Raw genomic sequence first — 26,330 nt, forward strand, 5'->3', positions numbered from 1 at the left:
CTGACCAGTGTGTCTATGACTGAGAGTGAGATACACGCTTCCAAGATGAGAGAAGGTAAGGTAACTGGATGGTTGTTAAGGAAGTGACGTGTGTACAAAATCCTGGAGCTGATATTATTGCGCTTCTATAGCTAGCTAGCGTTGTTTTGCGTGGCGGTTGTCGAAGGTGTTATTTTCTTTCTACACTTTAAACCGATAGTTAGCTATGAATGTAATAGCCTCTGGCTGTGCGGGAGTAGCAAGTGAATCACTGGTATCGACATCGCAGGGTTGCCAGCGTATTCTGGTCACATATGATGGCGACGAGGCTGAGCTGTTGGTGGAAGCTGTTTGGATCACTCAGTCGGATTTGTTACTTTTTTCTTCTAGTCCTGTTTGTACACGGTCACACTTGTAGACACAAAGTACCCTCCCCGTCGGAGGTAAGTCTTGACTATAATCATTCATGTTCGCTGATTGTACTTTAGAAAATTGCTATCTTGCAAACGATTCGGTAATTGGTAGCTAGCTAGGCATTCAGTTGTTAGCTGGCTAACTTGTAGCCTATGGCTAACGATAACGCTATTTAAATTGACACATTAGCTAGTCTAACTTATCTAGCTTGTTGTAGTGCGACAGTATCGTTAACTTTACGGACCACAGTGCTCATGTCGTAACTGTATTGACTGTTTGGTAGTACCAGTTCACAGATAACGTTTCTTAAATAACGTAATCTTGCCTATCTAAGCAATCTAGGTAGCTGCCTAGCCAGGTGGGTGTAGCCAATTTAGCCCAGCAGTTTCAGTAGCAGGTTGTAATGTTAGAGAGTTTAGTGTTACTGAATTTAAGGTTGGTGCAATATAACGCTGGCACATACTAGCAAGCTAGCTTGGTAACTTGGCTAAAGGAAATTCAGTCGCAACGTTAGTTAGGCAAGTACTGAAAGTGTTGTGTATATTTAGCTAACTTATATTTATCATATTTTAATTAAATGTAAATGTCATGCAATAACCCTTTCTTTTTGTCCTCTAGGTCGTTCACAAAGTTTACTTGAAGTCAGAAAGAATATCAAAAAGAAGTGTTGACCAGCAACTCAAAATAAAAATCACATATGATTCCAGTTTGGAAAAGTAAGCTAATTTGGTTTGTAACCTGCCCAGATATCCATAAACATTGTCCGTCTCCGATTAAGAAATTATTCCTGCTTAATTTAAGTGTCATCCTTAACTCTTCGTTTGTTTTTGTTAGGTTGGCTTCAGACAAACGAAGACTTGTGAAGGTATAAAAATGCATGTGCAAAACGATTCATTTGGCATGTTCAAAACTTAGGTACCAACTCGACTGTGGAATGTTATGTTTTTGAGAGAACTGTTTCATGTATAATAATATATTCTACTAGTTTAAAGCCGATATACCATTTTGACTGCGTAATCATACGATTTTAACAAGAGCTGCTTGCTTTCAGTTAACCCATACAAATAATGAAAAATGAGAACACTTCACTTTTCTGTAGCAGTGGAGTATTTATTTCCTGATTTCTTTTGTGACTCATCCTTGTCTTTTGTTTACAGGAGAAACTGTTCCCACAAGCTATTGATTATCTTCAGAAGACGTTTCGAGTTCGAAGGCAAACTGGCCCAGTATTGCTTAGCAGGTATATCATATTTCTCCTGTGAAACATTATATCTGAGTTTGTAGTTAATCTGAGCATACTTTACTATTGTAAAATTGTTTCACGACTGTAATCCGTTTGAAACCCATTAGGACAGGGACCGGTTTCACAAACGCAGATTAAGTTTAGTCCTGGACTAAATTCAGTTTTGTATGGAGAATCTCCATTCACAATGTAATTTGGTCTAGGACTAGGTAATTCAGGTATTGGATTCACACATTGAATTGGATATAAAAAGTGATTATGTTGGTTGTGTGTAGAGTAATAGTGTTTTTAACGCATTCAGTCTGTTATTCTGCTTTGTCCCGAAAGATTGGTAGTTTAAGTGTTAATTTCCTTTTTAGTGCTTAAGCATCGCTTCAAATGTATAAATCTGTGCCATGAGCAAATTAGTTAGTTTTCAAGCTTGTCTGAAAAAAATCTGTCCATACAGTGCCGCCAAATGATTATACATTCCTAAACGTAGGTATTTTCGACGATCTTTTAAAACTGTGCCGAATACGCAAGTTCAGTAGTAGTTGTAGCATTTAGACGGCGTTGCCTGGAAACCTTGCTCCTCCTAATCCGGTCAGAAACTAGCTGTAGGTGCGAGTGTAATCTCATTTTCCTGAGCCTTGCTTACGGCCGTGTGTCTATGCGAAGGCAATGTGCGACCAGCCAGTATCTGCGGAAGAAAGATGATCCTCACCGCTACTGTCAGAGAGCTTGCGCTGATGTCACCAGATGCGGACCCGTTATTGTCCCCGAAGAGCATTTGCAGGTCAGTCATGTCTGAGGTCAAGAACTTGAATGGAAAAAAAGCTTAAATATACACTCGGTGAACACTTTATTAGATAGGCTATTTATTAGACTTATTTTTTTCTTCTGCTGCTGTAGCCTATCCGCTTAGAGGTTTGATGGGTTGCATGTTCATTTTCATACCACTGTTGTAATGTGTGTTGTGTGTGCAAATCCCAGGAGATCAGCAGTTTCTGAGATACTCAAGCCACCCTGTATGGCACCAACAATCATTCCAGTCAAAGTCACTTAGATCACGTTTCGTCCCTATTCTGAAATATATTCTGGTATGAAAATCAGCTGATCCTCTTGACCAGGTCTACATGCTTTGATGCATTTAGTTGCTGTCACATGATTGGCTGATTCAATATTTGCATTAACAAGCTGATGCACAGGTCTACCTAATAAAGTGATCACTGAGTGTATATTTAATTTGCTGGGATGTACTTCAATTAAGCCCATACGGTTTGTGTTTGTGCTGAAATCCTGCATCACTTAATTGGATCAGCTGTTGGGATTGAGGTGATAATGTGGATTAGTAAAACTACCAGGTGCTCCCCAGTCACTGGTTACTTGTTAAATTTAGACAGTCTCGATACCATGCCACTAGAGGGCCAGTGTTCACTGTCACGGTGCATAAGCATCAACTATATTGACAATATGCATGAATATCTTGGGAGTAAACGAACTTGGGGTCTTATTGCCGAACGTCATTGGACAAAGCGCAAACTTTTCACGTGAACTTCGTTTCCGGGTTCACGCCCCTTCCTTTCCTTTGCCTCCCCTGATGGGCGGAGCAAGGAGTGAGTAAAGGAAGCAAGGACAGGAAGCAAGGACAGGAAGCAAGGACAGGAAGCAAGGACAGGAAGCAAGGACAGGAAGCAAGTACAGGAAGAAAGCAGGAAGAAGAGTAAGTGGATTGGAAAAGAGCCCAGAGATGGTGACGTGGTGTGTTCCTCCCCCAGCAATGCAAGGTGTGCAGTGAGGCGGGGAGGTCGTGTGGCCCCTCGGGGCCCCCGAGCGGGGAGGGGGTGGAGGGGGCCGACTTCGTGCTGTACGTCAGCGGCGTGACCACGGAACGCTGCGGCCAGGAGAACATCGTGGCCTACGCGGCCTACTGCCAGCTGGAGTCTGAGCTTGACAGGTGAGCCCAGGTGTTCCCTCTGTAGCTCTGTACTACTGCCAGCTGGAGTCTGGGCTAGGCAGGTAAACACAGGTGTTCCCTCTGTAGCTCTGTACTACTGGCAGCTGGAGTCTGAGCTCGACAGGTGAGCCCAGGTGTTCCCTCTGTAGCTCTGTACTACTGCCAGCTGGAGTCTGGGCTAGGCAGGTAAACACAGGTGTTCCCTCTGTAACTCTGTACTACTGGCAGCTGGAGTCTTAGCTCGACAGGTAAACACAGGTGTTCCCTCTGTAACTCTGTACTACTGCCAGCTGGAGTCTGGGCTAGGCAGGTAAACACAGGGGTGTTCCCTCTGTAACTCTGTACTACTGCCAGCTGGAGTCTGGGCTAGGCAGGTAAACACAGGTGTGTTCCCTCTGTAACTCTGTACGACTGCCTGCTGTGTCGGATCTCACAGGCTATTTGTACACTATTTCTGCTCTTTCTATGCTGATTTGTCATTTGGGTGCTTATGCACCGTGCAATGCGTGTGAATGAAATTGTACATTTCTGTATGTTCTGTCCTTATGTAGGCCCATTGCTGGATATGCAAACCTGTGCCCAAGTATGATCTCGACACAACCTCAGGAGTTTGTTGGCATGCTGTCCACCGTCAAACACGAGATCATTCATGCCCTGGTGAGACAATTTAACACACACAGTCATTACTTATTAATGTATGCCTACTGTGTGTTAGGCACTGGGGGGGAAATGAGTGGTTTGTAATGTAGTTTTTTTGCATATAGCCTACATCCTTACAACCGTTCTTTTATAAATGTGCAATCTCAAAGTGGAAATATTACTGTATTGTTATGTATGGGCCAGTCTATTTGAATGAACAAGAGAATATAAGTAATCGTGTATGTTTAATGCAAAGGGTTGTCATTTTTCCTGGTATGCTAACCTTTCTGTGAGCAGAGATATTTGATAATTGGTTGTAAGCTGTCCTATAAATAGCCACAATACATGCTGCAGTTCATAGATACTGTCAATGTCTCATTTAAAAATAATCTGCGAGTGTCTTTCATATTTTTCCTTCAAATAATTGAAGCATATCTTTTTTTCTGGCCAATAGGGTTTTTCAGCTGGGCTTTTTGCTTTTTATCATGATGACAACGGGAAGCCGTTGACACAACGCTACGCAAGTGGATTACCTCCATTCAATGAGAGGTAGGGGGGACTGGTGATTGTTCTTCTTTTAACATTATTGTTATTTGTGACCAATGGAAAGCATCACGTGGGCATTTGAGCAAAGATGAGAAAATGTATTGTGAAAATATAGTGGTATATTAAAACATTTCATGGAATTTAATGTATGCATTGAAAAACTTTAACATTTGGTTATTAAACTGTTTATCACTTGCTATGTCATCAACTTTTTCAAAAGGAAGCAGTATGTGTTGTCTTATGGCTCTAGTCAGAGATGTTATTGCTGTTTCCTGTACAAATTGAATTGTAGTTTTAAATGTAATAACACAGAATTAGTTCTTACAGTCATATGCAAGAAAGCTGAACGTAGATTGTGGGGCAGCCTGGAGATAAGAGCCACACAGCTGTTGGGCCCTTGAGCAAGACCTGTTACCCCATTGCCTCCCATTGCCTATCCAGAGCGACATACAGTTGATTAGACTTAGCAGGAGACAATCCTCCCCTGGAGCAATGCAGGGTTCTGGGCCGACCACTGTGCGGATCTTATTGTGGCTACACCGGGGATCGAACCCACCGACCTTGCGGGTCCCAGTCATGTGCCTTAACCACTACGCTACAGGCCAGCCCTGCTTAGTCTAACTGTAATTCGCTCTGGATAAAGGCGTCGGGTAAATAACACGCTGTTATTGTATCTTGGGGCGACATGGCTCAGGCAGTAAGAGCAGTCGTCTGGCAGTCGGAGGGTTGCCAGTTCGATCCCCCGCCCGGGCTGTGTCGAAGTGTCCCTGAGCAAGACACCTAACCCCCAAATGCTCCTGACGAGCTGGTCGGTGCCTTGCATGGCAGTCAATCGCTGTCACTGTGTGAGTGTGTGAGTGTGTGTATGAATGGGTGAATGAGAAGCATCAATTGTACAGCGCTTTGGGTAAAGGCGCTATATAAATGCCAACCATTTACCATTTGCCATCTTGCTGCAGTTTGGGCCTGTACCAGTGGAGTGATAAGGTTGTGCGGAAAGCCACGCGGCTCTGGGATATCCGTGGCAACCGGATGCTTCGGCATGAAGTTCACCTCCTGGTGACTCCTCGGGTGGTGGTATGGCGATTCATGTTTCTGTCTGTGTGTCTGTCTGTGTGTCTTCGTCGCAAATACCATTATAAATTACTGACAGTGCTTTATTACGGATTCCTGCTAAATGTAGCCAGATTTCTCTAAATCTATGAATAATAGTGTAACCAAGTATATGCTAATGAAGTGCCGGGTAGAAATGGCTCTTTTGAGCCTATATATCTCAGGGAAAGGGGTTCTGCTGAAGCTGTATGTCTCAGAGAAAGGGTTCTGCTGAAGCTGTCTGTCTCAGAGAGAGGGTTCTGCTGAAGCTGTATGTCTCAGAGAGAGGGTTCTGCTGAAGCTGTCTGTCTCAGAGAGAGGGTTCTGCTGAAGCTGTATGTCTCAGAGAGAGTTCTGCTGAAGCTGTATGTCTCAGGGAAAGGGTTCTGCTGAAGCTGTATGTCTCAGAGAAAGGGTTCTGCTGAAGCTGTATGTCTCAGAGAAAGGGTTCTGCTGAAGCTGTTTGTCTCAGAGAAAAGGTTCTGCTGAAGCTGTAACTCTGTTCCCAGGAGGAGGCCCGGAGGCACTTTGATTGCCCCATCCTGGAGGGCATGGAGCTGGAGAACCAGGGCGGCCTGGGCACCGAGTTCAACCACTGGGAGAAGAGACTTCTGGAGGTGAGTGGAGGGAAGGCTGTGGTCTTAAAGCTGGTGATTAAGAGGACTGTAATCTGGTCATTGCCTTGGTGTGGCATAGCTCTGTTTTCATTGGGTGCTCCGCCTGCAAAGGCATGCGTTCTGTCTAAAGACAACATTCTTGCTCAGACACGGCTGCTTTGAGTCTGGGCTACAAAAATGTCGAACTGAGAGGCAGCTGCTTCCCTTATTTTGCCTTCCTGGAGTGAAAGCATGCGACTTGACTCCCCCATGAGCCAACTTTTCCACCTTGGATAACCTTTTTTTTTCTTTTTTTTTTCTCCCCTCTTTTCTTCTTCGGTCAGGTTTACTTGCAGTGCATCCGGAAAGAATTCACAGCGCTTCACTTTTCCCACATTTTGTTATGTTACAGCCTTATTCCAAAATGGAATAAATTCATTTTTTTTTTACTCAGAATTCTACACACAACACCCCATAATGACAACATGAAAGAAGTTTTAAATTTTTTTTTAGCAAATTTATTAAAAAAATAAAAAACTAAGATATCACATGTACATAAATATATTCACAGCCTTTGCCATGAAGCTCAAAATTGAGCTCAGGTGCATCCTGTTTCCACTGATCAACCTTGAGATGTTTCTACAGCTTAATTGGAGTCCACCTGTGGTAAATTCAGTTGATTGGACATGATTTGGAAAGGCACACACCTGTCTATATAAGGTCCCACAGTTGACAGTGCATGTCGGAGCACAAACCAAGCATGAAGTCAAAGGAATTGTCTGTAGACCTCCGAGACAGGATTGTCTCGAGGCACAAATCTGGGGAAGGGTACAGAAACATTTCTGTTGCTTTGAAGGTCCCAATGAGCACAGTGGCCTCCATCATCTGTAAATGGAAGAAGTTCGGAACCACCAGGACTTTTCCTAGAGCTGGCCGCCCGTCTAAGCTGAGCAATCGGGGGAGAAGGGCCTTAGTCAGGCAGGTGACCAAGAACCCGATCGTCACTCTGTCCGAGCTCCAGCGTTCCTCTGTGGAGAGAGGAGAACCTTCCAGAAGGACAACCATCTCTGCAGCAATCCACCAATCAGTATGGTAGAGTGGCCAGATGGAAGCCACTCCTTAGTAAAAGGCACATGGCAGCCCGCCTGGAGTTTGCCAAAAGGCACCTGAAGGACTCTCAGACCATGAGAAACAGAATTCTCTGGTCTGATGAGACAAAGATTGAACTCTTTGGCGTGAATGCCAGGCATCATGTTTGGAGGAAACCGGGCACCGCTCATCACCTGGCCAATACCATCCCTACAGTGAAGCATGGTGGTGACAGCATCATGCTGTGGGGATGTTTTTCAGCGGCAGGAACTGGGAGACTAGTCAGGATTGAGGGAAAGATGAATGCAGCAATGTGCAGAGACATCCTAGATGAAAACCTGCTCCAGAGCGCTCTTGACCTCAGACTGGGGCGACGGCTCATCTTTCAGCGACCCTAAGCACACAGCCAAGGTATCAAAGGAGTGGCTTCTGGACAACTCTGTGAATGTCCTTGAGTGGCCCAGCCAGAGCCCAGACTTGAATCCGATTGAACATCTCTGGAGAGATCTGGAAATGGCTGTGTACCGTCGCTCCCCATCCAACCTGATGGAGCTTGAGAGGTGCTGCAAAGATAGGTGTTCTAAGATAGGTGTGCCAAGCTTGTGGCATCATATTCAAAAAGGTGCATCAACAAAGTATTGAGCAAAGGCTGTGAATACTTATGTACATGTGATTTCTTAGTTTTTTATTTGTAATAAATTAGCAAAAATTTCAAAAACTTATTTCATGTTGTCATTATGGGGTGTTGTGTGTTGAATTTTGAGTAAAAAAAATGAATTTATTCCATTTTGGAATAAGGCTGTAACATAACATAAAATGTGGGAAAAGTGAAGCGCTGTGAATACTTTCCGGATGCACTGTATGTGCAAACTGAAGTTTAGCATAAAAACAGTTGGATGAAAACCCCACTTATAACTGGGACGATCTACATTGGTTGGATGCAGCTTTGTTATGCTGGGGGTAGAGTGGGTTTGAGTTAGCCCGGGCTGGGTGATCATCACTCAGGGTCCTGTCACTGGGTCTACCACAAGGTGTCTCCAGGTCTCTCTGAATGTGCTCTTCCCTCACCAGAATGAAGCCATGACCGGATCTCACACGCAGAACAGAGTGTTTTCCAGGATTACCCTGGCAATAATGGAAGACACTGGGTGAGCATGGAATTTATTTTCCTTGAATTTCCATAGGAGTTGCCATCTTGAAACCACGTTACCATGGCATGAAAATTTGTTTTGTTGTTGTTTTCCCCCCCACAGAATGATTTTATGCTTGTTGGCATGACTTGTGGAATGGACTGGGTTAGGCTTATATGTTGTTGAAACTCAAGAAGTTGTAGCCTAAGAGTTTAGGAGCAAAACATGCTGGGAAACTGAAATATTTTTTATGTTCCAAGTTTGTTAGCTGACTGTAATTGCATTGCCTTCAGATACTATAACCACATGGTGGCAGTGATGATGATGATGATGATGGAGGTGGAGGTGGAGGTGGAGGTGGAGGTGGAGGTGGAGGTGGAGGTGGAGGTGGTGATGATGCGTTGCTCTGTGGATACAGGTGGTACAGAGCCAACTACAGTCTGTCGGAGCGGCTGGACTGGGGCCGGGGCATGGGATGCGACTTTGTGATGAAAAGCTGCAAGCACTGGATGGACCAGCAGCGACGGAGGTACGGCCCTGCACGGGACCAGCCTGGAGGGGGCGCCATACTGTCCATTTACTGCACACTGCTCTGCTGTTTCCCTTCGCTCCATTAGCATCTCCATAATGCTTCCATGGGAGCACATTTTCATTGGAATGGAGAATTGACTCGCAATAATAGCACAAAATCTGCTCTGGTACAGCAGTACAGTACTGCTCCCTACGGTTAATTTTCTGTGCACAGATGAAACAGAAGCCACAGCTGGCTACGGCCGGGTGATGATGCGTTATGGGTTTGTGGATGGTCAGCCGTGATGCTGAAGACTGACGTGTCTGTGTGTCTGTGTGTCTGTGTGTGGACAGTAGGCGGGTGCTCAGCCCGTACTGTGACATGGTGAGGACCACGCCACTCCAGCTCACCTGCAGGCAGGACCAGCTGGCGGTGGCCGTTTGCAACCTGCAGAAATACCCCCAGCAGCTGCCCCTGGAGTTCCAGGTACAGTGTGTGCACAGGCACTCCTAACTCCACTGTCGTTCTCCTCAGAACTCTTATGTGCGGGTTCTAGAACTCCACTAATTCAGTCACCAGTCGTGATTGTGACATCAGCATTGGAGTGTTCAGTTGAGAACATTCTAATTACATATTTTTTGTGACCTCACACCATAAAAGGGTTAAGAGAAAAAGTGTCGGTTCAACCGACCCTGAACTCGTGAATTCACTTTTCGCTTCTTTTAAACTCTTGTTTGTTTACTACTTAAAGTAGCACTATCCAGTCTCTGTTTTGCACCTTCTGTTGAACTATGCTGTAAAGTTGTACAATGCCTGTTATTATCCCCTGTGGTACTGATAACTTGCTATCATTCCTGGTCTTTGCCATACCTTCTTGTGTGCACTTTTGTAGTTTGACCTGGATAAGAACATTCGCTAATATATAAATGGTTAAATGTGTAGTACGATGTATTCAAAAGGCAATAATATTCTGACTAATTGACTCATACTGAATGAATAATGCCATATAGAGCTTGACAGAAGTATTTGTGTATCTGTATAACTATATGACAACTGTCAACAGTGAATGTGACATCTTGACATGTATGTAGCAATGTACAATGTAGCTAGTGAATGGAAGGCTTATTCTATAAAAAGTACAGTACACCTCAAGTAAGATGTGACCTTAATACAGTATTAATTTCTGTAGTTGGCATTTATTGGCAATTGGCAGATGCTCTTATCCAGAGCGACGTACAGTTGATTAGACTAAGCAGGAGACAATCCTCCCCTGGAGCATTGCAGGGTTAAGGGCCTTGCTCAAGGGCCCAGCGGCTGTGCGGATCTTATTGTGGCTACACCGGGATTAGAACCACCGACCTTGCGTGTCCCAGTCATTTACCTTAACCACTACGCTACAGGCCGCCCCTAGACGTGTCTGAACATGAACCAGTGGGGATGTGTGGGTCAGTGTTGTCACCGTAGGACCGTGTGTCTGAACACTTTTCCCCCCTGCAGTACTTCGACCACATTGCCGGCGTGCCCCAGGAAGAGCTGGCCTTCTACGGAGGCGCGGTGGAGATCGCAGATTACTGCCCCTTCAGCCAGGAGTTCAGCTGGCACCTGAGTGGAGCCTACCACCGTAGCTCCAACTGCAGGGTGCTGGAGAACCAGCCTGGTGAGACCGCAGTGCCCCCTTCAGACCGGAATGTGTATTACATCGTTTTAGTATAAATCTGCCATTTTTCTTTTTCACGTATTTGCTACCTTCTCACAATGGCGTTGTTGTAGTAATATCGATTCAGTGCACTTACATTCTTAACCCATTCAGTCCCAAGAGTACCATATAGCACTCATATATTGCTCAATATTACCGTTTTAGACAACAACATTGTTGGGTTGTCTCTAAGCAGTCTCCTTTCACAAAAATATGCTATCGCTGGATAAAATTCTACGAAAAATGCCATCCTTACCCGTAGTATGTGTACTTAATGTTCGTTAGAATTTCTCATTTCTGTTGTAAGGTGTGTTTGCGGAGCCCATCGAGGGACGAGGATTAGCATGTGCCATCCAGTAAACGCTGTGATGCATTGCGTTGTGTGTGTGTGCGTTTTCGCTTAAGCGTCTGTCCCTGTCGCGACCTCACCCGACAGATCTGTGGAGGAACTACGGCGCGGAGGAGTATGGCCCCGACTCCTTGTGCGTGTATCAGAAGTCTCCCTTCGTCATGGAGCGGTGCGCCTCGCGGATGACCTATCCCGACTGGGGCAGCGGCTGCTACAAGGCAAGACGAGTCGAGTGCAGAGCAGACGCAGACGCAGACGGTCACACCCCTTTCATCGTTTTTGGATTCAAACGCTGGACTCTGTGCCCCATTGGTCCCGCCTGGTGTCACTGAGCCAGCCGGGAGGACGAGAGGGCGGGGGTGTTTGCGCTCCTTGAGAGTACCTCATTGGTTCCAGTACATCAGACAAGCTCATGCTGTCATCTGGCAGTCTTGCTCTCAACGAGCTTATTGGTGCCAATCAGCCTCTCTCTCGCGCGTGAGAGGTGTCAATTGTGAAGTGCTGTGGATAAAAGTTCTGTGTGAATGCAGTCCACGTACCATTTTTTTCCCCATTACAAGCTCGGTAAAGCGTGGGGAAGTACTTTAGCCGAAAGCAGTTGCGTGTTGGGACACGGGAGGGCAGCGGTGGTGTAAAGCGGTTGTGTAATTATGACCCGGCGTTCCTCCCCGTCACGCGCGCGTCTGAGGTTCTCTGGTTCCTCATCCAAGAGTGGAGAAACCCGAAGCCCCGCCCCTAAACTTTACCACCGATCACGGTCTGGACAAATGAATAGATGCTGAACTGTACGTTTTGTTTTGCATGCAACTTTTTCTGTCGAGTAAAGGAGGCAAGGGTGAATATTTACAGCAATATTCCCTGCCCCATACAGAGCAGCCTGTAGCCTAGTGGCTGAGGTGCATGACTGGGACCTGGGCGGTTGGTGGTTCAAGCCCCGGTGTAGCCACGATAAGATCCACACAGCTGTTGGGCCCTTAACCCCACATTGCTCCCCGGGTGCTGCACTGTGGCTGCCCACTGCTCCTAAGTAACTAGGAGGGCAGAGGTCACATTACCCCAAAATGTTAAAAAAAAAAGTCCATCTTCTTTTTCTACACACATTTAATTCTGTTCATTATGACACCTACTCTGGACTTTAAGAGAACCAGAGTGTTTGCTTCTCCAGTGACTCCAGTGAGTTTAATTCACTCTGAACCAAGTTCCATCTGAACATTCCCAACTCTGTAAAAAAAAAAAAAAAAAAAAATAGCTCTTCACATCAAAGTAATCGTTTCTGGTGCCACTCTGACTAGGCTAATCATTTGCGCAGTGATTAGATACAGCCACTATCTGTCACGAAAAACAAACCAGCTCCTTTAACCCTTTCAGTCCCACGTCCAATGTGAAGTGGCTCCACTTAAATCACTAGGGCTTTGAATGAATTTAGTAAGGGTTTAATAGGGGCTGAAAACAATAATATTGTATAATAGGAGATTGGTTGAAAAAGTATAATCAATCAATCAATTTGTATGTGTATAGCGCTTTTAACAAAGGGCCTTTGTCACAAAGCAGCTTTACAGAGAAACTGGGCCCCAACAGTACACCTAGGGCAACAGGAGCAAGGAAAAACTCCCTGGCTAACAGGAAGAAACCTTGAGCAGAACCTGACTCATTAGGGGCACCCATCTGCCGCTGGTTGACACCGGTTTGTAGAAAGAATGGTTTTAAACAGAAAACCCGATGAATAAAAGTACATAAATGTCCAATTATAAAGCAGAGATGAGGTTGAGGGATGGCAGGAACACCAATGGGTGGCACTGTCAGGCAAGGGGACAGCCTTGGTGCTCCAGCTGAATCAGCAGTGGCTGGAGCTCCGGGCCAGGAGGGGGTGGGCAGGAAAAGTTGAGGAGAGAGGAAGGTAGTAACATTGTTAGGGGGTCCAGATGGTAATTGGTCAATCACAGCAAGAGAGAGAGGTGCCTGCGTGCGATGAGGAGAATAAGGTTTTGAGGCACTCTCGGTACTGAGAGGGTTAAGATGTCGTGCCGTGTTTGATTTGGGTGTGGCCTCCTGTCCCTCAGATCTCCTGCTCTGCCACGGGATTGGTCCTGTGGGTCCAGGACACGCCCTTCCAGTGCGTACACGCTGGGCAGCTGCTGAACGTCAACGTGCGCATCAGCGAATGGGTCTACAGCGGGACGCTGGTCTGCCCGCCCTGCGCGGACTTCTGCCCCACCTGCCCCCTCCCGCACCAGCTCCCGCCCCTCAACTCCTCCCGGAGAGACCCCATCGGTTAGTCTTACTCACATTTCTGGGCAGCCGGTAGCCTATTGGCTGAGGTACATGACTGGGACCTGGAAGGTTGGTGGTTCAAGTCCTGGTGAAGTCACAATAAGATCTCACACAGCTGTAGGGGCCCTTGAGCAAGGCCCTTAACCCTGCATTGCTGCAGGGGGGATTGTCCCCTGCTTAGTCTAATCAACTGTAAGTTGCTTTGACTATAACAAATGGTTTATTACTGTCACTGTCACTGTTACTTATCACTGTCGCACAGTATGGGGCCGTTCCCAAACTCATGTGTAGCCTACACATTATAGACTTATAGACATTATATTCACTAGCATTAAAGGTACAATAGGTCATTTCGGACTTCTAACGATCAAGAGAGGAATTGCAGCAACAAACTCATTTTGGCAGACGCTCTTATCCAGAGCGACGTACAGTTCATGAGACTAAGCAGGAGACAATCCTCCCCCTGGAGCAATGCAGGGTCAAGGGCCCAACGGCTGTGCGGATCTTATTGTGGCTACACCGGGATTGGAGCCACCGACCATGCGTGTCCCAGTCCTTTACCTTAACCACTACGCTACAGGCCTCCCTCCTCATGACCCCGATGGTACAAATAAGGTTACGCAGACCCTGCACTGGTAATAATATGTCTGGTATGAGATTTTTCTTCACCGGTGTGGTCCTACCAAGCCCCATTTTGGAGTGATCTTTATTGCCTTCCCTCCATTTTCAGACCCTTGCTCCAGCTCTTCCAGCGTGGCGGTGACGCTGGGGCTCCTCCTGGTCAACCTCCTCCCTCTGCTGGCCGGGTTTGTCCTGTGCGTGTGGAACTGAAGCCCTGAAGCCCTGGAGCCCTGAAGCCCTGGAGCCCTGGAGCCCTGGAGCCCTGGAGGTTGGGGGAGTTTGCTGGAGTTTGCCTGGGACCCCAGCACTGCTGTAGGCTCCGTAAGCGCCCTGGTAGGAGAGATCCGGAACGGAGGTTTACCTTGAATCCCCCCCCCCACCCCCCGTCGTGTGTACCAACTCGGCCTTCGGTTTGAGGGAACAAGAAGCCATCGTCGTACTCCTTTTATAGAGTTAAAGTGCCAGTGAGTATGCTGCGGATACAATGAGAAGCCATACTTCCGAGACGAGGGTGAAATTCAGGGGCTCTGGTGCCAGTTTGGTTCGTGTTCTCGAGTGGCGGTTGGCGCCGGACGGTTGCCGGGCGATCGCGGTCACATTGGAACGCTGGAGTAGGTGGGTCAGTTCACAGCTCATCGGGTGGAGCTTGTTCCCCTAATGACATCGGTTTTCCTGCTCCGAGCGGATGGAAGAAGAACGTCGTTTGTCGGTGTGTGTGTGTGTGTGACGTGATCTAGCGCGTGGTTTAAGTGTAACTGTGACAGAATCCGATATTTATATCTTCTCAGGCTCGGGGCCTTGCATTACATCGATGGTGAATGGAAACTGACTGAATGTCACTGTACGGTTTTGTATAACATTAGGACATGAAACGATGAACCCTGGCTGTACTGTATGCTACGAAGCTAACGATTATACTTTATGAAAAGAACACTAATATATTAACTTAAAGGCATTTTTGTAGCTCGGATTATAACACTTTTTAAACTTTGAAACACCGATTAACCGGATAACAACATTTGTTAATGTCGTACTTTAACAGTAAGCATAATGCTGCCTCATAAACTCTCCTTCAAAGAAATCGGGAGAATCTGCGGGACAATTCTCACCCCCAATCCTGAGTCAGGAACCTCGTTTTACGAGAGTCGATGAAAACGGCTTGCAGCTTCGTGTAGATAATGGTCCGGACAGAAACTATAAACGACAGCGGTACCCCAGAGAACCGAACCCGTCAGGAATTGCGGTCGCTCGGAAAACGCAGACGTTTTCGGAACTCTGAAGGTGACGTTGAAATGCGCCCACCAATTTTTACGACATGAAATATTTATTTCAGTTTGGCTTGTTTCAAGTTATAATAAACCAATAACCTCAATGGCATTTGCCCAAACAGTAATTGTCATATCAAGTGCAATCAAATAACCAACAGTGGATTAAACTTGTAAACTAAAATGGCTAAATCCATACAGTGGATGTTGGGAATTATTATGGATTCAAATACTTTTCTGTGCTCAATTTTTGTCTGGAGCCATCCAAGAGGACTTGGATGGGGTTGAACTTTTTTGAGATTATGTCATAGGTTCCAATATACCAAACAAGCATAGAAAAGTATTTGAATTCAAAACAATTGCATATTTGACCCAGGTCTGTTTTAGAGTCTGCATGTTTGCAGGAATTTGGAAACATTTGTGTGATTTGTTCTGAATGTTAGCTCTAATTTAAAAAATAATAATAATGAAATGGTGGCATCGTGCCATTATATCCCTCACTTCTTGCTATCGCTGAAATTTCTACGTATTTTAACTAATTTATGTATCCACACCAAAGGTCTATTGGTTTTGCTTTTAGCTAATCATTAAAATCTAGGAGTTTAGCATATTTGTGCAGCTCACTCCAGTATGAGCATGTTTTACTAAGACATTTGGAATAAAAAAACGGAAAAGCTGAATATTCACAGCAGGGGAACAAAACCATCAGTCTTTATTTTTATTTTTTTTCATTTCTTGTTGATGTCTAATATTTGCACAAGCTAACATTCAATACCGTACATGTGTTGTATGTATATGTTTTTTAAAATGTTGTGTTAATACCCAAGTACATGGAAAAATATAATTTAGTGCAATGAGTTCTTACTTGAAGATGCATTGAGTGGAAATATTTATCCCTTGCACTTTGTGCTGCCTTGGCATCACAGGAATAGAAGTATACAAAAAAAAAAGAGATTTTCGGCTGACATGTTTGCGTAAGGTTAGCCCTTGATCAGCAACACTGTAGAATGGTACTTCTGTCTTGTCATGGGGATTACAATGGCTTTTAACAGTCATTTTTCACGTTTGGGTCAATATGTGAGTCATTCCTACCACATGAGGCGTTCGGTCTGCATTTTTTGTTAGTTTTTGCTTTGGGGGTCATCTCTGTGTTTAGGCAGCTACAGTATTTTGTTTGATTTGTAAATGTGTTGAAGAAAAGCAGCTTTTCCCAGAAAATGTGACAACCCACACACATTTTTGGATACTGAAGGGATTACTGGTGATGGTGAATGACTAATGTGGCGTTACAGAATATTTTCCCTTTTCCATTTTTGAGAAGGGAAATTTAAAAGCATTATGTCTGTAATGGACATAATCACATAGATGACATCATAAATATGGATTTGTATGATACAATGTGGGTTATCAGATTTTATTTATTTTTTCCTGGTTAGCCTTTATTGTATTAACCTACCATTGTACTGTAGCAGTGTCAGAATATTTTTTCTTCTTTTTTTGGTCATTTAGCAGATGCTTTTAATCCAAAGCGATTTACAACCAGAATATTTATGGCTTTGTAAATAGGTCAGAGGTTACATAAGGCCCCCCCCCCCCCCTTTTTTTTTTCCTAAATGCACTAAACCTGTCATCAGTAAGCCTTAACATCCTGAGAGAAAAGTCTTAAAGGAGACTAGCAGTGGTAGCAGGAACTGGAATATCAACACCGTACCATGGTGCCTACCCATCTATCATATGTACCAGTTTCACAGGGCGGAGGGTAGGCGTGTTTTTAAGTCTTGTCTTTGTAACGATCATCATGTATGTTACAAGTGACGTATGCAGAATTTTGGTATTAGGTCAAATTTGAGAGTAATTCCACATGTAGTAAGAAGTCGGTACAGGCATCTACTATACCATGCACAATGCCACAAAAAAAACAATTTTAAGCGGGACTATACTTTGTTTTTGAATGTACTTTTGTATATTTCTTTTTGAAACGTTGCTGAGAAGTCCATTTCATTCTCAAGAAAGAAAATGCTTTGTTCAGGGGTCGACAGTGCTCCCTGGAAAAAGAACATTTATACTAACTGGGATGCATGAGTGTGCTCCTAATGTTCAGAGCAGGTGTTCAGGTGTGCTCCCTGAGTCCTACCTGTGGTAACTGTATCCCTGAAAACACCTTTACAGGTGTATGCGTGGAAAAGGTCGGTGCATGGAAAATATACTGTGGTATACTTTCAAACTCGATAAACTGCTGCAAGGTTTATTGGTTATCAATTCTTTTGACTTTCCATCATTAATCCATGTTGCAGATTTCCAGACAGGGGTATAGTACTACGAGGTATACTGCAAATATTTGTTCTCCGTCAAGTTTTTAGATATTCCCATTTTTCATATTTGTATTTTTAAGACTTCTTTGTTCGCATTCCATAAGAGCTATGTACTGTGATGCTTTTGTATGCACTGTAAACGTTATTCATTGCTAATTGTTAGTTTCTTGTAGTAGGAATTGTCAAAATTGTTCTGTGCTGAAATTCCTGTCTTATTTCTAGTTGTTTGGTGTATTATCATTTTTCCCATTAGTCAAATTAAAATATGTTGAACTAAGTTGGTGACAATCTTTAGTACACCAAGAGAGGTCACAATTATGCATTGTTCCCCAGTTTTCTGGAATTCAAGACTCAATCACAGCTGTTAAATAGTAGTAGACAGTCAACATGCACAACTTTGCTATTTCCTCTTCAAGTACATGTTCTGGCTGCTTCATATTACATGGAAATCGTTATATTTAACTGAATAAGCTTTGAAACAAACTGACGCCGATTTGAAGGACTATGTTGTATGTAAACGAGTAACACAGTGGCATCACTACAGCTTGTAATTCTGTTTTTTGATGAACTACTGATTAAAGCAAGTGACACAAAGGTATGTCAGTGATTTGATTGGCATGACGTCATGCCAAACTGAAATCACGATATACCCCCACCTTTCTTAATGTACAGAGACCAAAGACATTTCTATGCAGAAATCTAGGTATTAAAGCTGTACATTTACAGAAATAGTAGAACCAATCATTAATAGCCATACTCCTTAAATGGTCTGGGGTTCAAATGACACTGAATTAAAGCAAGGATGATTATATTACAGCTTGTAGACATTGTGCCACTGTTTACCACACTATAAATGGTCAGAGTTGGTGCTCTTTTGGGCCATTGTCTACTCTTATCTGCGTTAGAGTGGTTGACATCCGGTTTATTCATTTTATTAATAGTCAACAAAGGGCTTCTGTATTACAGTTAGTGCAATGTATGTGGTCCAAATCCATACAAAGAAATAAACATGAATTCATCTTGCCTAGTTTCATTAGCCTTTCTTTGTGGACTAATGTACAGTATATGTTGTATCAAGTATCATTCATGTTTTTATGACAATTTCACTTACAGTAGTATGCTTTCGATTTTTTTTTTTATTTTTTTTTTTTTTTTTTTTACAAAATTCAATACAGCTCTTACACAAAATAACAAAAAAACAAAAGAAAATCACTAATGCATTTGTCTCTTGTTAACTTGGGGCAGTGGTTCTAAAACTCCCTGTGCATGTTGGTTTTTGAGCCAGCTGCAGAATTTTAAAAAGCTGTTCATTTTTCTTAATCCCCCCCCCCCAAAACATATCCACTCAAGCCACACAGTACAAAATGGTAAAGCATGGTATGAAGAAAAAGTCATATTGCCTTGTGCTACTGTATATCGCAAATGACATAAAAACGCACACATTAACAGACTGAATCGAGTGAATCAATTGGCTCCTAATTGGTAAAAGTGTGAGGACACACCTGGCCATTAAAACTAACCGTTTAGTAGATAAGAATTCAAAGACAAGGCAAATTATGTAACAAACCTGCATTGTGTTGAGACGTTTAAGGAGAAATTATGAAAGTACTCAAATGTTCAAAACCTTGAGCGAGAGAGATTAGCTGTAGCAAATAAATCGGCATGCACAGAGTTCCCCGGGACCCGGGTTTTACAGACTGTGCTGCAACACAGGCAGGTGCCGGTGCCCGTGCAGGTGGAGTGAGAACGGGACGTTGTGCGGGGATCACATGTGCTCCGGATGGTTCTGCAGACAGGTGATGAAGTCCTTCACGGGACGTCCCTGAAAGCAGATCTCGTACACGGACGCAAACAGCGGAAATCTGTGTGTGGCGGGGTGGAGAGATTAAGAGCCACGTTAAACCGCGATCGCCGTTCTCCGGTTCAGCTGCTGGTGCATTTCGCTGCTGGCCAGATCTCGTTTTCCAGGGTGCATTTCGGTTGATGAGTAATTCTTGGCCACCAAGCCAATTTCTATACAAACTCAAACTTTAGTGCAGGGGTGTCAAACTCCAGTCCTGGAAGGCCTCAGAGTCTCTGGTTTCTGGTGCGTTTCGGCACGAGAGATACAGTTCAAAGTCTTTCATTGGCTTAGAGTCCACACACCTTGTTCTCAAGGCCAGAATTGTCTGCTGATTGAAAAGAAACCACAAACACCAGCAGACACTGCGGCCCTCCAGGACTGGAGTTTGACACCGGTCTTGGTGGCCAGAATTATTGACACCCCTGCTTTCGTGTACAATGTGTTCCTTGTTAATACAAGCAGAGCAGCGCACAGATCTCACCATTAAGATGTCCAGTATGGTTATTTAAATAACTGATCGAAACAAAATGATTGAAACGGGGAAGTCGGGTCACTCACTTGCTGGTCATCTCCCTCTTCTTGAGTAGCTTGTAGACCTCGGCTGAGGTCTGTGGGCCCTGCAGTTTCTGCCCGTTCAGCATCTCAGCCTCCAGCTCCTCGATGGACTAGAGGGAGTTCACAGCCACAAAGGGTCAGTAACAGGGCGGGACCACGGTGGCTGGTGCAGCCCAAAATTCACCGGCCAATTTCACCGCTATAGCAGACAACTAGATATTTAGAATAGAACAGGACCTTGGCTAGATATTTATAATAGAACAGGACCTCGAAATGATGGGTGGTTACCTGCCAAAAGCGGTGTTGAGCGTATACTGTGTGTTGGTATTGAAGAGGCCCTCATCAGTGCTGTGTTTCTATGTCTTGTATACATGTCTAACAGATCTGCGTCAAATACATAATTGTTTAATGTGCTGAAATACTTTACTGTGCTCGATTGATGTTGTCCGGTGCAATTGAGCCCACCAAGAAGACAAGAAGGTGGGTGTTGGTACTGCAGACAAGCTTATTAACCCTTGTGTAGTCTTAATGCTGTATACTCCCCTTGTCCCAAGTGTCAAAAATGACCCGCCTTCACTAAACCCCCAAAAATAAGCAGCTTAATTGAACTTTAAACCCCAGATCAATTTTTCATGAAGAAACAACCTGTCACTCTTCACAAACTTTGTCATCAAAGTTCAAGTTCATCAGATAATTTAGGTGGGTTTTCTCCGCTGCTAAACATAGTGGCAGGTAAGTCAGACAACACAAGGGTCAAACTGTAGCAAAGGTTTTTGAATCTTAAAACCGTGATGCATTTCACCCCGGTGTAAGGCTGACAAGAGGGTGGAATGGCTGACAGGAGGGTAGAATGGCTCACCTTGCCGGTCTTGGCGAAGGCTTCTGCCACGCGTCGGTTGCGGCCCCCGTAGCAGGTTGTGATGAGGTCCGCCACCCCGCAGCTCTCCAGGAAGGTGGCCGAGCTCACGTCGCCCCGGCAGAAGATCTTGGCGAACTCCACCATCTCCATCAGGCCCAGACGGATCACCGCCGCCTTGGTGTTGTCCCCGAAGCCCAGGCCGTCGCAGAACCCCGCCCCCACTGCCACAATATTCTGGGAAAGTAATAATGTGTTATTTAGCCAACGCTTTTATCCAAAGCCACTTACACAGTTGATTTGACTAAGGGGGGGGGGGGTGGTGGCGGCAATCCCCCCTGGAGCAATGTGCGGTTAAGGGCCCAACGGCTGTGTGGATCTTATTGCGCCTACAACAGGGCTTGAACCACCAACCTTCTGGGTCCCAGTCATGTAGCTTAGCCATTAGCCTACAGGCTGCCCAATAGGATTCAGAGTTTCTAGTTCAGCTAATGTAGCTATGGGTTAGCTCACTTAGCTACTGCTGATCATCAATTACATTGATAGCTTGCATGTACTTTCGAGAGATTCTCTAGGCAATGACAAAAACAGGAAACAAAACCTCTACAGGTTTATATCGCACCTGACATGGGTCAATGGGTCGGTTTCACAGACACAGATTAAGTTTACAGTAGTCTGGCCCAAACTGAGCTTTGCGTATAGAGAATTGCCGTTCAAAATGGGAATTTCTTCGAGGACTGAGCTTAATCTGCGTCTGTGAAACTGGCCCCAGTTTTAATGGTGTCTTAATGATGGTAGGTATTCCTAGTTTAATGTAAAATGTCTACGTGTGTTTGTGTACATTTTTATTTTCACACGATACGTTTCACGTTTCGTATGCCCATACCTTCAGAGCACCGCAAAGTTCAACAGTGTCACTCTCGGACACAACCGTAATCCTGAAATTAGGAGTTTGTAGCAGTTCTTTGAAGAGCTGGCCATGCTGCAGGTCTGTGGCCCCTGTATTTAAGAAGAAACACAAAATGACGGCAGTCCAGTGGAAAACATAGCCAACGTTTACGTGGGACGACGTCCCATTTCCCTACATCAGGGCCGCCCAACCCCGTTTCCTGGAGACCTTCCATCCTGTTGGTTTTCATTTCAACCCTAATTTGGCGAACCTGATTCTACTAATTATCAGTGCAGTGAGATCTCTCGCTGTTGGATGAGGTGTGCTTTGTTCGTTTTGGAGTGAAAACCCACAGGGCAGTGTATCTTCAGTGTCGGGCAGATAATATCCACTGACTCTTGAAGCTGTACATGTTAACACTGAGAAACAGAAATTTATTTTGTTCAATACTTTTTATGACCGACGCCGTTTTCTGCAGGATTAATTATGTCCATAATAAATCAAATTCTGCGTTTTGTGGGATTAGTGTAATCAGGAAGGGTGTTATAAACATCTCCATACAGTTGCTGGGATGTTCCATATTTTGGTTTGGATACTTTTTAGGAAAAATCAAAATCAAAAAGATCAATTTCAGATCAGAGCAGAGCATCTTCTAATACCTGAGGTACACGGACTAAAATAATGCTGTCCTCAATAAGATCCTATTCCCCGGGATCCAATAACAAACACAGAGTCAAAACGTAGGTTGTGTCATGTTTACCGATGGTGGTTTCGCAGAACTTCTCGTCTGCCACCTCGTTGGCGATGTTGGCGCCCATCAGCACGCAAACCTTGATCTCCAGCTTCTCTCGCACGATTTCCGAGATGAGCTTCAGACCCTCCGGGCCTTCGTCGATACCCTGTGCAGATTAAGGGTCAGACACCAAGCCCGTTTCTACCATACGGTCTCACCCAGGGGTGCACAACTCCGGTCCTGGAGGGCCGATCTACGTGCTGGTTTTTGTTCCAACTGGTTACCTTCATTTTAGTTTTCTGACCGCTCTACAGTAGTTCACTCCTGTACTGGATCACAGTAAAATCTTTAGGATATACCTGCAGACTGTGACTGTAGCTGGTGCTTATACACATATCAGATTTAGACACGATTGAGCTAATTCAATAATTAAGAGCAGAAGTTGCCACAAAATCCTGAAACAGATCGGCCCTTGCTGTGCCCCCCTGGTATAACCACCACCAAGGGTCAACAGGACCGTTATGCTGAGGTCTGGACTAGAGCCACCTGAGTTGGTATAAAATAAAAGCCTAGCGAGGAATCCTAAGAATGAGGTACAGCATGGGTGTCAAACTGAATTCCCAAGGGGCCGCAGCGTCTGCTGGTTTTTGTGGTTTCCTTTCAATCAGCCGTCAATTAAGGCCTTGAGAACAAGGAGTGTCGATTCTTTAGCCAATCAATTACTTAAATGAACCACAGGTTCATTACATTATTGGCATTTGGCAGACGCTCTTATCCAGAGTGACGTACAGTTGATTAGACTAAGCAGGAGACAATCCTCCCCTGGAGCGATGCAGGGTTAATGGCCTTGCTCCAGGGCCCAACGGCTGTGCGGATCTTATTGTGGCCACACCGGGATTAGAACCACGACCTTGCGTGTTCTCAGAACAACCCGAAAACCAGCAGACACTGCGGCCCTCCAGGACTGGAGTTTGACACCTGTGAGGTACAGCTTTCTCTGAAAGAGCACCACCCCTTTAGCCTAATCCAGGGGTGCACAGCATGGGCCGATCCGCTCCAGGGTTTTGTGCCACTTCTGCTCTTAATGATTTAATTAGCCAAATAATGTCTTGAGCACATGTCTGTAGCGTTGTGGTAGAACCTATGCACTTGTAAGTCGCTTTGGATTAAAAGCGTCTGCCAAATGAATAAAATGTAAAATGTAAAAAAAAATTTGCATACGGACCAGCTGCAGACTGCTAGACTGTATCATAAAGATTGTACTGTGAGCTGTCAGAAAAATTAATTAAGGTACTTGGTTGGAACAAAAACCAGCTCGCAGACTCACCCTCCAGGACCGGAGTTGTGCAACCCCGCCTTACTCTGAACTCATATTTCAGGAATATTGTGCACTCTTGCTTTGACTCTTGATAACTGCAATGCAGCTGATGTGTGTCCAGGACTTTCAATAGCCCTCATTCACAGTGTCACTGTCTCAATATACTGCACATTATATACTGTCGTGCAAATACATGAACGTTGTATTTGCATGATATACATTGCAACATGCTATATAATCATGCATTCACACAGCCGTATGTCTTGCACAGCACCAAACCTAGGCATTCGCCTAGTGCAATTTATTCTTATGATAAGGCACATCTGTATTAAGTCTCATCCTCACTTTGTTTTCTTTATTTCTAAATGCATAATGCCCAAGCACAGTAGCAAGGCCTTTCATCACTGCAAGAGTTTGCAATCTCCCATGTACCAAATAAAATCTAAGCTTATTTGTCATCGCGCATTTCACAAGCGATTGTCACAACACACAATTGTTCCATGCACTCCTGACGCTCTACAGCCCACCAACTGAGCTACACAGACAGTGAGCTGGAGGCCTGAAGATCTTTCATAGCGGATGGGGGTGCAGGTTACCGGAAATGTGTCGTTACGTACAACTCTGCGGAATTCGTATCAGTACTTACTTGCCTCAGTTCCATCACAAGAGGCAAATGTGTCCGCATTAAGAGAACAGAGACGTGATCGGTGTACTTGATCTTACTTTAATGAGGGAAATCCCAATAGCCCCCGGCTTGACGTGAGGCTTCATCTGCTCGCATAACTTTCCAATGAACTGATGGGGTATCACAAAGATGAAAAAGTCCGCCCCTGCCATGGCTTCCACAATTTCAGGCACTGCAACCTTCAAGTAAGGAAAAAATAAAATAATAAATAAACAGGGATGACTTAGACTCCCATCTCCTAAGGAGCAGATGTTACACCGCATGCATTGTCTTTCCAATACCTCAGCACAGTACCGAAAAAAAAAAGAAGAAAAAAAAAAACTTGTCAACGGTTTGATGAAATCAGCAACTGTTGTGTGATTTATACATATCTGGCACTGCGTCAAGTGGGCAAAAGGCCATTCTATTCAGAACTGTAGTAAAGGTGCCAACACTGCTTTGTGGAAGGTCAAACTTCACAGTTTCACACGTAGTCTACTTATCTGAGTAGCCTATATTAATCTCAGGGGATGTTCCTCTAAACTATGCGCCGCGACAGTGTAAAGTGTGATTATGTGCACAATCGCATTTACACATTACAATTTCTTGCAAACTTGCAAAATACTGTGTGAAAGGTCTGTAGAAGGAGGAAGCATACGGACAAATCAGATTCTCTTCTCTCTTCGCTCCCCCCCACCCCACCCACATAGGCAATACTTACAACGTTTTTTGGAAGCTTGTGACCCGGGAGGTATTTCACGTTTTCGTGCTCCATATTGATGATCTCCGTCAGCTTTCTGTCGTTTATCATCTCCTCGAACACCCACATGTTCACAATGGGGTCAAATCTGTTAGAACCCTTCACATTGTGTCCAACGATCTTGGCAATCGCCGAACCCCTGCAACAAAAGAGAGTAGAGTGCTGTGTAAAACTAAAAGCCTATAGGCTAATAAGTACAATCGTGGAGTCTCTGCTGTCCGTTCTCACTCTTATATTCGACTAATACCACCACGATGGAGGTGTTCCAATCGGGCAATAACAGCAAACACAATAATACAAAAAGCTGTTACTTTAAAATTAAACAATGCCCTACTGCGAACGGATAAATTTTAGCAAGCCGCGTCGACATCGTGTATCGTGCAAGTGTATGTCACTGCTCTGGCAAACCAATGCATTCGTGGCACACCTGGAGTAGGCTATTTTCAATTCCATAGAGTAGCCGACAAAACATTTAGAAAGATCAGTTGTGTAAAGCTGCTTAGCTATCTAGTTAGGCTACCTAACCTTCCGACGTTATTTAACGTCATGTAGGTTTTGTTTCGTTCTTTTTAAACTCGCCGTTCTTACCAGTTACCCGATCCGACGATGCATACTTTCTTTCCAGGCATTGTAGCTAAAACGTCCGTCTGCTTTTAATCAGCCTTGAAACAATGTCACCCCAACAAAATACCAAGCAAACTTGTCCTAAAAGTTGGCTATATGTCCTTCACTTCCTGACACGCCTGCCTGGTGGAGGGGAGTTAGCCCATTCAGCGTTGCTGGAAAAGAAAGGGGCAAATGGTCGCCTACGCAAGTGCGCCTCCCTGTTTACATCGATTCGCGAAGCAGCTGTATTATATGTAGTGGAAAAACTACTGACTGCCAGCCCATGGTAGCACTGGCAGTTATTCACAGTAGTTGGTCAAAAATAAATAAATACGTTTTTCCTTGTATTGGCTACTTCCAATTTACCAAAGCCTGTTATTGTTTTTTTAGTGGTGATAATGCATAATGCAGTATTGG

At 44.6% G+C, this 26,330-nt stretch overlaps 2 protein-coding genes across 3 annotated transcripts; one reads left to right on the forward strand and one right to left on the reverse strand.

Annotated features, from left to right (window-relative positions):
• The first annotated feature begins 145 nt into the window (after positions 1 to 145).
• On the forward strand, positions 146 to 18,856 carry lmln (leishmanolysin-like (metallopeptidase M8 family)). Of its 2 annotated transcripts, XM_061236698.1 has the most exons (17): positions 146 to 422; positions 1,012 to 1,109; positions 1,228 to 1,258; positions 1,551 to 1,633; positions 2,294 to 2,411; positions 3,394 to 3,572; positions 4,124 to 4,229; positions 4,666 to 4,760; positions 5,717 to 5,834; positions 6,359 to 6,466; positions 8,606 to 8,682; positions 9,083 to 9,193; positions 9,529 to 9,661; positions 10,673 to 10,832; positions 11,308 to 11,438; positions 13,281 to 13,491; positions 14,222 to 18,856. In XM_061236698.1, the coding sequence occupies exons 1-17, from the start codon at positions 294 to 296 to the stop codon at positions 14,320 to 14,322; spliced, it is 1,989 nt and encodes a 662-aa protein (XP_061092682.1). In that variant the 5' UTR covers positions 146 to 293; the 3' UTR covers positions 14,323 to 18,856. The 2 variants fall into 2 exon arrangements, with proteins under 2 accessions (XP_061092682.1, XP_061092681.1); XM_061236697.1 differs by lacking the exons at positions 13,281 to 13,491; positions 14,222 to 18,856 and having other exon boundaries at positions 9,532 to 9,661; positions 11,308 to 11,990.
• On the reverse strand, positions 18,606 to 26,107 carry LOC133125023 (glycerol-3-phosphate dehydrogenase [NAD(+)], cytoplasmic-like). The gene is made up of 8 exons (XM_061236700.1): positions 25,896 to 26,107; positions 25,269 to 25,446; positions 24,607 to 24,747; positions 22,593 to 22,731; positions 21,830 to 21,942; positions 20,947 to 21,180; positions 20,091 to 20,197; positions 18,606 to 19,551 (listed from the first exon to the last, which is right to left on the reverse strand). Exons 1-8 carry the CDS (start codon positions 25,934 to 25,936, stop codon positions 19,455 to 19,457), a joined length of 1,050 nt encoding a protein of 349 aa, XP_061092684.1. The 5' UTR covers positions 25,937 to 26,107; the 3' UTR covers positions 18,606 to 19,454.
• Positions 26,108 to 26,330: the final 223 nt, after the last annotated feature.

This window comes from Conger conger, chromosome 3, assembly GCF_963514075.1.
Source record: "Conger conger chromosome 3, fConCon1.1, whole genome shotgun sequence".
Lineage (NCBI taxonomy): Eukaryota > Metazoa > Chordata > Actinopteri > Anguilliformes > Congridae > Conger > Conger conger.